The 12086-nt window shown below is 39.5% G+C and overlaps 1 protein-coding gene across 13 annotated transcripts in view; it reads left to right on the plus strand.

The window, feature by feature from the left end:
- LOC110950830 (protein prune homolog 2-like) overlaps positions 1-12086 on the plus strand; it is a 188370-nt gene that overhangs the window by 30924 nt on the left and 145360 nt on the right. For 2 of the 13 annotated variants that reach the window (XM_022193678.2, XM_022193635.2), the window contains exons 10-20: positions 901-1434; positions 3476-3564; positions 3816-4037; positions 4433-4612; positions 5054-5153; positions 5638-5769; positions 6485-6571; positions 6907-7005; positions 7821-7862; positions 9252-9291; positions 10807-12028. In XM_022193678.2, coding sequence (XP_022049370.2) covers positions 901-1434; positions 3476-3564; positions 3816-4037; positions 4433-4612; positions 5054-5153; positions 5638-5769; positions 6485-6571; positions 6907-7005; positions 7821-7862; positions 9252-9288 — 1522 coding nt within the window. In that variant the 3' untranslated portion in view covers positions 9289-9291; positions 10807-12028. Of the gene's footprint in view, positions 1-900; positions 1435-2909; positions 3000-3475; positions 3565-3815; positions 4038-4432; positions 4613-5053; positions 5154-5637; positions 5770-6484; positions 6572-6906; positions 7006-7707; positions 9292-10806; positions 12029-12086 lie in introns of those variants that run through there. The other 11 variants (XR_007943404.1, XM_022193644.2, XM_022193652.2 and 8 more) reach the window with 11 other exon arrangements.

The following is a 12086-nucleotide window of genomic DNA, read 5'->3' on the forward strand; positions in this document are numbered from 1 at the left end:
GAGGCCTACCAAATGTGTGTAAAAATATGCATTTTTGTCTCTCAAAAACAACAAAAAACACCCCTGCAATGCTTGTTTTATTGCAAGCGGTCTTCCTCTCCCCTGCTTTTGACAGGGCATTGCTGTGTTTTTTGGTGCATTGCTGCTACCCGTGGTTTCATAAAATAATGGTAGGAATTTGTATCACCTGTGTGTCTGTGTGTATGCACGGTGGAAGAAACAAAACAGAAGCCAAACACTGCTCCAAAGTGCCACTAGCTATCAAAAATTCCACATTATTCTGTTAATATAACATTCAGATATTAAAGCTGAGGGCTGCACAGTGAGGTAGTGGTTAGCACTTTCGCCTTGCAGCAAGAAGATCCCCGGTTCACGTCCCGGCCTGGGATCTTTCTGCATGTGTGGGTTTTCTCCAGGTACTCTGGTTTCCTCCCACAGTCCCTAAACATGCTGAGGTTAATTGATTAGTCTAAATTGCCCATAGTTGTGAGTGTGATTGTTTGTCTATATATGTAGCCCTGCGACAGACTGGCAACCTGTCCAGGGTGTCCCCTGCCTTCACCCGAGTCAGCTGGGATTGGCTCCAGCACCCCCCGTAGCCCTAATGAGGATTAAGCGGTGTATAGAGAATGGATGGATATTAAAGCTCACTAGTCCATTAAACAAGCTGAAGAAATTGCATAATAAAAATTCCATTTTGCAAGTCACAAAGTGGTTTTAGTAAGAGTACACTGGGCGTTTTACAGAGTTTGAATGTGCTTAATGCATGAATTAAAGTTGCACCCAAAAATGTTATACAGATGAATGAGATGGATAAATGTCAATGCACTCCATGTGTATATAATTCTTTCTGTATTTCACTCCCTCTTCTCTGGTCCCTGATCCCCTTTACCATGAAAGAGGACACCAAGATGTGACATCACAACCGTTGCCCCAGCCAACGAGTGAAAATGCTGCATACCAGTGGACAGCAAGTCAAAACGCAACTCAGGGTCAAACCCAGTATGGCTACAACTACCATCACATTGACCAAAGAACTGAAAACCAATGTACCTATCCAGCCTGTGCAGATACCAAATCCAGCAGCCACCAGAATACCACAGATGTCTATGCTGAATTTACCACTAATGCTGCAGCTGTACAGTACAGATCTGAGCAGACTGAGAACTACTTTGAAGCTGGAATTAACTCCCAGTACAGCCTGGATGAAGCAGGTTTCCAGTGTCGGTATGTAGCTGAAAGCCAGTATGTAGCTGAATCCACATCTGAACTCCAGTACTCTCAGGACAATGCTGCAGGCCAGAGTCAGTATGAGTCCGACCATGCTCATTATCAGATTGACGGACAGCCATTCTACCAATCAGATGTCCACTCTGAGAGAGAAGATCATGCACGGTATGTGCCGGAGGGATATGTTCACTTCCTCCTATCAAGGTGAGCTGTCACTCATGCAGACTCAGTTTTTACCCCTAGTAAATTTAAAGGGTTTATCACTGTGCAACTCTTTACACGGGGTTCTCATAATATGATGACTGGTTCTGCTAAAGGTCCAAGACTTTACACAATGCTACTGCAGAAAAATGTTTTCTGTCAGTGGTCTCTAAAAACCTGAAACATGATTATAGAGGGGCTGAACAGTAGCTTGGTGGTTAGCACTTTCTCCTTGCGGTTAGAAGATCCCTGGTTCACATCCCTGCCTTCCCAGGATCTTTCTGCATGGAGTTTGCATGTTCTCCCTGTGCATGCTGGTTTTCTCCGCCTTCCTCCCACAGTCCAAAAAATATGCTGAGGTTAGTTGATGACTCTAAATTGTCCGTTAGTGTGAATGCGAGTGTGGTTGTTTGTCTGTATAAGTAGCCCTGTGATGGACTGGTGACCTGTCCAGGGTGTCCCCTGCCTTCACCCTAAGTCAGCTGGGATAGGCTCCAGCACCCACAACCCTAATGAGGATTAAGTGGCGTATAGAAGATGGATGGATGGATATCGAGGTTTTCTGGCAGAGGCGGGTCTGCACTGGTTTTCCAAAAACTTCCAACACTGTTGTTCCCCACAAGGAGGCAGCACAGATCCAGTTGAAACTGATTGAACCTTACATTTTTTCTAATCTCATGTCTGTAAGAGAGCAGCCCACAGATGAAATATCAAATCTAAATAAGCAGGTGTAGAAGGACTGAATTTGACAGTGCAACCAGACAACCAGATTCTAAAAATTATAGAGAATGTTTTCCTAATCCCAAAGGAAATAGAGGTGGGAACATACAAGATATACAGAGACGTGTCTGTGGTTGTTATTTGCTGGTAACCACAGGACAACGGGTCAGTCTGACACTGGGGTTGAGGTCTTGTTTTATGGGATAGGTTCACATGTTTTTAAATCTGTCTTGTAACAATACTTGTATCTGCACAAGTTTTTGTCACTACTGAGGAAGAGATAGGGACAGCATTCATCCATCTCATTCCATAATTCACTCTAATCTGCAGAAAGGGCATTTGTTGTAAAATGGGTCACCCAAAATCCTTTTTTCTTCTTGATCAGATGTTCAAAATTTATATTATTCTGCAATAAATATTATTTGTTTGTATGTACATGTGTAACTCATGTATGCTGAGCATAAAGCACATATATTTGTGTGAGTGCGTATGTACGTCGTTTTAATTGTTCCTGCTAACAGATGCATCATGGTGCTTGATTTGCCCCACTTTGTAATTCCGATCACCCACCCTCTCTTTGGGATTCATGACCCCTCCCTCTGTGTGTGTGTGTGTGTGTGTGTGTGTGTGTGTGTGTGTGTGTGTGTGTGTGTGTGTGTGTGTGTGTGTGTGTGTGTGTGTGTGTGTGTGTGTGTGTGTGTGTGTGTGTGTGTGTGTGTGTGTGTGTGTGTGTGTGTGTGTGTGTGTGTGTGTGTGTGTGACCTTTCCATAGTCAAGTGGTCATGTGACTTGATTGTGGAAAGAGTGGTCCAGTCACTCATGCTGGGGGAAGAGTGGATGAGGGAAAGGTAGGTGTCATAAGACAGAAAATTAGCACACAAAAAAAAGAGAGAAAACATCCATGTCCATGTGTGTCTTTGTGTGTATAATCATGTGTACTGGTCTCTGTACTGCTTCTCTCTATTGTTAGCAGGCTGTATGCTAATCAGAGTCTGTTAGAGGGGCTTTGGTTGGGGGGAGGTAGCAACACTGCTCAGTATTGTTTCCTCAGCCCACACGTGCAGCCTGGGAATGAAGCAGTGAGTTCGCTTCTCTCCATCTGCTTTGTCACTTCTGTAATCTTTCATGTCCACAGTCAAATGAACAGATTCTAAACTCTTCCCAGTTTGATGTCATGGGAACAGTTAGATACTTTTACTTTGTAGATGGTTGTCTTTGCCTTGTTTGTGCCAGTATTGTGTGTAGTTGTGCCTCTTTTGGCAGTGCTTATAGCAATGATAGTTTATGTTTTGGATCATTATTGTATTTCTGTGCCAATGAGCAGACACTCCCAACAGGGAGCTGGTGCAGCAGAGATGATGATGAAGATGGCCTCCAGTGAGGAAGCAGCTGACGAGGAGGATGACAGACAAGGTAAATAAACAGATAAACAAAATTATTAGAGTCCTCATTATTTGAAGTTATTGGAAATTTGAGTTTTGGTGGGGGTTTTTTTTTTGGTTGCAGTCTAAAGAAATCTTGATTTTAGGAGGATTACTTGGATTTACTGATAGATACTTAGTACATATGTGACTCTACTCCCCTTTGTCACTGTTCTGTCCTCTGTTATGATAAAGTCTTGGGGGATGCTCACAAGATAATCTACAGCAACTCTTTCTGAACAGACCCACCCTCCTCAGCAGATATATCAGGTGGATCTAATCAAAGGAGAAAGCTGGCAGCCCCACCAATGAGCGTGTCGCTGGACCACAGTGAGGGGTCTCTACTCTCAGAGGATGCCCTGGACACAGAGGACGATGGTTTGGATACTGGGGATGACCTAGATGTCAACATCGATGAGATGGACACACCTGATGAGGCTGACTCACTGGAATTCAACAGACACGGTGAGACAAACACCTGGAGAAACAATACAGATATGGTGACATGAAAATGGGAGATGACAGACACTCACCTGGAATATACACAATAAGAGGAGATATATGGCCGCAAATACTGTATTGTCCAGCATTACAATTCAGAAAGAACAGCCGTTGTATATTATCATCTGCAGTATGTATGCATTATTTACATTTCTTACTATCAGTCGCTTTATGTGAACAATAAACAAAAAAATGTGAAAATAGTTCCTGCGCCAACCTCCCATCAAATCAGATGTGTCCCTGAATTTGTCAGCAGCTCTCTCTACACGATATTGTCCAAAAAATAGAAATCGAAAAGTTTATTTCATTTGTTTCTTTGTCATCTTGTAAAACTTTCCTGTCATTGGCGACACAAACAGAGGACTCAGAGGAGTCCAATCTGGGCGCTGGAGCAGCATCAAGTGATCCTATCGCAGGCCACAGAGCAGCTGAGGAGAGCAGCGACAGTCGACTGTGGAGGAGTGTGGTGATTGGAGAGCAGGAGCATCGCATTGATATGAAGTGCATCGAGCCATTCAAAAGAGTAATTTCTCATGGAGGTGAGGAAACACAACCGCTTAAATAATCCCTGCTGCTTCCTTCTCTTTCAATCCCCCCATCCACTTGTATCTTGCTGGGTTTTTTTCCTTTGTTTGGTTGAATCACATATATGCTTTCATGCTTCAAAACCTTGTGTTTTTAAGACAAGGACTCTTATTGTGTTGGAAAATACTATATTGCTTCACTCAGACACTTATTCATTTAATCCATGTGCAGGCAAAGGAAATTGCGTCTCTTCTGTTAATATTTGCGCTGCTGCAACTGAAGGGGTCAGGAATTAGTGGATCCACAATTATTCATTTGCTGTATATGAGGAGAATAGTTGTTTGTAAATTCAAGAAGATATTTTCATGCAGGATGATAGCGCAGATTTGCACGTGTGCAGTGCAAGTAAGACTCAGTGTAACTGTCCTCTTTGTGTTTGCATTTAATGCTTTCAGGTTATTATGCTGAACAGAATGCCATCATCGTGTTTGCAGCATGTTTCCTCCCCGACAGCGACTGCGACAATTACAATTATGTGATGGAAAACCTTTTTCTGTAAGTAGAGTTCCATTGTGTGCTCAAAATGCATGCGAACATACACAAGAAAATGTCTCGACACCTGACCATCACACCCACGTCTCACTTTAAAACCACAGGCATTCATTTTGCAGTTAAACAAAATCTGGAAAATCATGAAAGTGGCTTTCTATTTAGTTTAGAATTTATAAAAATTATATATATATATATATATATATATATATATATATATATATACATACACACACAAATATACTGTTAATATCTAACATATATAAAATATAAATATTACTTATTGTTGATCTAACTGCTCTGTGCTTTAAATTGCTCCTAGGGGGAAAATAAAGTGTTTTGAATCAAATTGAATTGTTCAAATTTATGTTGTCATGCATTAACAATACAAAGACATCACGACCAGAACTTTAAGTGATGTTTATTACACCACTGAATTACTTTTGTTGCAGTCTGCCACCATGTTTTCTCCTTGTCTCTGTATGTGTAGGTATGTAATAAGTACACTGGAACTAATGGTGGCAGAAGATTACATGATTGTTTACCTGAATGGAGCCACTCCTCGCAGGAGGATGCCTGGTTTTACCTGGATGAAAAGGTGCTACCAAATGATAGACAGAAGGTACTTTTTTTCATATTATTTTATTTTATATCATTAAATATTTCATATTTAAGAAAGTCCCATTTTATGTACTGCATAATATTGCATTGATGTGATATTCAACATTGTCCTGCAGTTTTGCTTCATTTATTCAGTGATATTTGATCAGCATAGGTGACATTTACCTTCAGTAAAAGCCTGTAGCACATCTATCACCAAAAAAATATATAAACAGAAGCTAGTGTATCACTAAACACAACTTGACCATGACCTAAATATGCTGTGTTAATGCAGTGGTTCTTCAGATTTTTTTTAATCCAGTTATAGAAGAAGTTTATTAATTACCACTAACATGCAGCTACGCAAGTTAACGAATAACATTTAATTTTATTGACTGTGGAAGAATGACTTTATTTTTTTTCAGATAAATATTTTTACAATATTTTCAGTTATGACCAACCCCTCATTCCATCATTTGGATTAGCACAGTGTGCCCTGTATTAGTTCCTACCGCATTGTTTGAAGATTTGATTGAGCAGCTTTTCACTGTGAAGCAAAAGTGACAATAAGCCTACTGGTTGTAAACAGTGTCAGCCGTTGTTATTATATTCCACTTCTAAGTCTTCTTCATGCCTTTCTGAAAGTATAGCTGATAAGTATTATTGTGTAAGATGGAATAATCAGGGAAAATATTCTAATCTTTGTTGCCTCTTCTGCCACTCTCCTTGTTCCACAGACTAAAGAAAAACCTGAAGATGTTCATCATCGTTCATCCTTCCTGGTTCATACGGACTTTGCTGGGAATCACTAGACCCTTCATAAGGTCTCAATATTGTAATTTACATGCAGACAGCCCAATAAGTGTATTAAGTCCTCTTCAAAATTACGAAAAATGTACAGTATTTACTGATTTATACAGATTACTATATTGTGAAAATCCTGGACAGAAATGGAAACCCTCACTAAATAACAGCATCACACAGTATGTCCGTCTTCTTGCCTTTATCTGTAAAAATAGGAGATCTTTATTGTTCTAAATCTTTCAGAAATGACAATTTCACTACATGGGATATCGAGGAATCCATTCAAGTCATTATAATAGCAATTAACCCACTGAAGAGACATCACTGAAACAAGCCTGTGCGATTTTTTTTACAGCTCCAAGTTCAGCAGTAAGATCAAATATGTGAACAGTCTGCGGGAGCTTGGAGAAATCATCCCAATGGAGTACGTCCACATTCCACCCAGCATCATCAAGTGAGTCCAACTATCAATATTTATTTAATTTACAGATCTGCACAGTTCTTTGTTGGCCACACTAGCTGCAAGCAGTAGTATGTACACTGGCATTTCCACTTTGTCTAAGTAACTAATTTGTGCTTACTTGGTTATTTTGAAAGATACTGAACGTGAATCATGTTATATAATGAGTTAGTCATCTCTGATCCCCAAGTGTGATTTTGTTCAGTTACACTCCTCTCTTGCCTTTTAAGCTGGAAATTGAAACCTATCAAGTCTGCAGGAGCCTGGGCAAACCTCAAATTGTTTCCAGCTGCTGTTAGTCGATTAAGAAAAACATATCTTAATACCGTTGTGCTCATAAGTTTGCATACCTTGGTAAAATTTGTGACAAACTTTTTTCATTTAGGGTTAGTGGTCAGATAAATTTATTATTGTTATACAATTTATTGCATTTGTATTTGCTCTGATTATTCATGTTTTCAATTAAGATTGGTAGATATTTAACAAATTATGCCAGGATATGTAAACTTACGAGCACAGTTATAAATAGAGTATATGTTGTGTCATATTGCTGCAAGCATAACTGATGTTTTTTCTGAATCTGCAAGATATTTTTATGTTTGTCTTGACTTTTCTAAATGTTACAGGAAATGTTCACAGATACATGCTGTCATTTCTGCTCTTACGTTACACAGACAAGTACTTCTTTTTTTTTAGCAGATCTACTCCAGAAATATACATTCTTTAGAAATGGTGAACAGATCACAGAGCAAACTTTTTCCCAAGTGCCTAAATTAGGCATGTTTGTACATCTCTCACTCTGCCCCAAGGTATGACGAGGAGAGGGCTATACACAAATTTGCATGCATGAGGTAAATCTCCTAACCTGCCTGTGTTGATCAGTTGGATATGTAAAGGTCTCCCTGACAATCCTTCAGTGCTGTTATGAATTTTCTCATGCTGGGACTAACCTTTGACTAACCTTTGGCTGTCTTCGTATCCAGCATAAAATGAGCCAGATATTGATTTTCTTATCTCTCTCAGTCTGCGATGTGGCTTTTCCTGTACACTAGTTAATTTTACCTCTCATGTGAGACATTTTTAGTCGAAATTTAGTTGACCTACAGTTTATACTCTGCAGCAGATTCCACTAATTACACAATCACTCCCAAAGCTAGGCTGGTCTGGTCTTTGGAAGAATTAATGCACAGAGAGGAACAGACTCCAAATAGGGAAACACCACTAACTTTCTCTGCTAGTAGGAATCGTTGCAAAGGGTGTAAAGTTTCAGTAGACACAACATATTTCTGCAGTGTAAATAATATGTTGCATGGTATTGTAGCTGCAGCTGACTAACTCCTAACTTCAGGTGAGTTAGCATGTGGTTTTACAAAGAGGCAGCTGTGTGCCGCACAGTGTTGTGTGACACTACAAAAATATTGGAACAATAAAAATAGTTTCAAATCCTACACTTGTATATAACATTTAATATTAAGGTATTATATTTTGGTTTGGTGAAGGTTAGGGAAGGAGAGCGTTCATAGCAAAAAGAAAACAATATAAACCTATGGTACAGGCAAACTGGAGTCTAATGTCAAAGTTACACTTTGAAGTGTCGTGTCAATATTGCACTACTTTGTTACTGAGAAGATATTTGTGTGCATGCTTACTGGTTGCACATGAGATAAATGTGAACATCAGAACAAATGCTGTTGTTGACCAGTGAGGACAGTCTCTGTGGAACAGACAAGATATGATCCATGAGAGTTTATGTATGATTGCTGCCTGGTTGGCTGTTTCAGTCCACATCTACACTGTGGATGCTGTCAAAGACTCAGCTCACCAGATCTGTAAAACACCCACTTGTTGATACTTTGGTGGAAAAAGAGTGGAGATCAAACTGTGGAAAAAAATATACCAAACAAATTCTAGATTTGACCCAGTCCATGACCTTACCTTTGAGTATTTGAGTTGAATGCTACTGAGCATGTGTGGCGTCTAAAGAGTCTTTAAATGTTTGAAGGACTAATGTGGACTCTTGAGAAACATTATTGCACCCTATGCATTGCAAAGCATTCCTTTGACCTTGAACTCTATCAATGCTTGTTTTCCTTTCCTTCTATTCCTCCTTTTGTGGCAGTGTGGATACAGGCTACTAATCCCCAGCAATTGCATGTGCATTGACAATACTGTCGCTCTGTCACTTCTAAATCTTTCTCTCTAACTTTTACTCTCTGCCTTCCAAACCAATGCTAAACCAGACTGGATACAGACTTGCAGGACACAGCAGCTAAGTAAATGGTAAGCCATCGTTCTCTGTAACAGAGTGAATTTAATAGAGAAAAACTGCTCACACCTTTGGTTGGAAAGGTTTATCCCCAAAGAACAAGGTATTGGTCCGACCAAAGAGTTTACCAACAGAAGTGAAGAAAGAAAGTTGTACTTGAACCACCGTGCCAAATGTCTCAGTAGAGCTAGTGGAACTTTGGTAATGTCACAACCGAAACTTCTTGTAAATCATATATTTTTCACATTACTAGCATGACTAATATGATCTTATATTTGGTCAACTAACTATAAATTTCCAAACTCATCTGAAGAAAAACAAGTTATCTCACATTTGCTGCATATGAGGGATCGACTGATGTGGGTCCGGGGCCAATTTGCGATCAAGTCTGGCTGGTGACCGATATTTGGGGCTGATATACATTAAACATAGTGTGGTGGCAGTGAACCTGTCATTGACAACTAGACTTCTTCATTAATAAGGTTTACTGTAACTAATTATGTAAAATAGAAACAGGAGTTATTAAACTTGGACGCTCTCCTCTGTTTATGTGGGATTGACTGAGATTGATCCATTTGTCTCCTGCAGTTACGTCTGTTGTTCTTCTGTTTTCTTAATCTTTCTCTGTTCTCTCACTTTTATTGACCAATAAGGTCCAGATCTTAAATCTTTATTAAGCATTGTCTTCCAGACTCTGTATCAGGGTCATTTGCGGCTGCCTTTTAAACTTTGCCAAAAGCCGTTATCATAGCCTTAGCCACTGTGTAAGTAGCTACTTTTACTGGTTTGTGGCAACGGCTTGTTTTTCTTGTTCAGTTTTTACAGTCTCTGCTTGAGAGACATTTCTAATATCACAGAGTGAATACAGACAGAGAGAGGAGGTGCATCAGGCCTGAAGTATATCGTAAAATTGGATAATGAAAGGAACATTTCATACTTTCACTTTATATTTGATGCTCCTTTAGTTGCCGGGTGGCAATAAAAAAATGTGATTCTGTGATTGGTGATGTTTTCCATGACAAGGACTGATTTAGTAAGTCAAGGTTTAGCTGCAGTATTACACACTCTGTACCTGCTGCAGTTACATAACCTGTTTTCTGAATAAGATAATGGATAAAGACAGTTGACAACCTGCTGCTCAGCAAACTCATCAATCTGAATTTTATTATTTGGAGAACACTTTAAAAAGGCTACAGTGCATCTACCTCCTGAATGAAAGATCAGACCTGGCAACCACTGAACAAATGCAGTTTGCAGTGCAAAGAAAACATGGTACATGGTTAGAATGTCGAAAAGACAACTCTCATCTGCTTTCAGTCACACCCATAAAAATGTGTGCATCTCCTTCTGAGAGAGTATCAGCACTGATATGCACTTTATGACTGTACTTTACACAATAAGCTGACCATTGCTTTTGTTTTTCATGTCATATCTTTTTTCAATCAAACAACAGTTTGTTTGAAACGTGAACTTCTTTTGCATCAGTGATGGGAATGGATTGCAGTTATTTCTCTTCTTTTCTCACTCAGAGCTGACAAGGGGAACTCCGCTGTTTGACAACATACTTGGCTGCTGCCTGTCTTCCTGCTGTGTTACGCTGTACTCGACCACAGCATGTGTGAATATGAAGCCAGCCTGCAGCATGACGTGTACCACACACAGGTGTTACACCAACAACTAGCAGTGAACTCAGAGAGGAAGATGCTGTGGTACAAAACATCAGGCAACGGCTTGTTCATTGAGGAAAGTTCAAATCTGAGGGTACTGAATATACAGTAATGCTGTATTTGCAGAGCAGAAACTATCACTGTGCTAAAGGGAAGATGCTTTACATTGTATTAGAAGACATTACACAGCACTTAATCAAGGGCCCCATTTTGTTTTCTTGTACTTCTTCAATTTGAACCAGGCGTTTATTCATATGGAACTACAAGGTTTTCCCCTTACTGACTTTCATGTGTTAATAACATTCATATGTTAATAATTTAGCCATGGTAGTAATAATTGGATTTTCTAAAGCCATAGTGAGGCTCATGACTCTTTCAACATATAACCAAATACAGGTACATGTAAACAGAAGTCGCATTACATCCCTTCTGTTCACATATCAATATTTGTGTTCCCTGGATGATAGGGGTGTTATTCTGTAGCCCTGTCAATAGATTGTAATGTTAAGCGATTCTCTATTTAGACTGTAATTTTAGCTAATCAAGTTTACAGAAATATAATCCACACACAAAAACTTTGCACTGTATAAGTTTGTACTGGCATGAGGCAAAATGGTCAAGCTGGTTTGTGAATCATTTATTAAAGTGTAGGTGGCTCCCATCACAGTGGGGTTTTACATTGTGTCGCTTCCTTGTCCATCACCTCAGTCACTCCTTAAAGACATGAGTAGGCTGATCTGTTAACATCACATTAAGTAGCAAAAAAGCAGTTATCATAGCTGCAGTAATGTGTTGCATGCTTTCAGTTGTTACAACTGGAGAAAATTCTGACTTAATGCCACAATAAAGTTTGTCCAGTTCTACACATGTATGTGCAAGAGACGGACAAAGATGACCTGTTGGGATGTGGTGAAGAAGTTCTTCATGTGCATTGATGGTGAGAGAGAAAATGTACACTGTGCAGGTTGGGACATGTCTACATTTCTGTGTGGTTTCTTAAATTTGTATGTTTGTGTCTTGCACGGTGTTCATTTGACGTATAATATGTAACATGATTTACTTCATTAAAGATGTGTTCCTCCAATTCCTTTTTCTCTCTTCATTTTTTAGAGTAGTGAATCAGTGAAAATATCTCAACATCA

The sequence above is a fragment of the Acanthochromis polyacanthus genome, chromosome 7 (genome assembly GCF_021347895.1).
Source record: "Acanthochromis polyacanthus isolate Apoly-LR-REF ecotype Palm Island chromosome 7, KAUST_Apoly_ChrSc, whole genome shotgun sequence".
NCBI classification, from domain to species: Eukaryota; Metazoa; Chordata; class Actinopteri; family Pomacentridae; genus Acanthochromis; species Acanthochromis polyacanthus.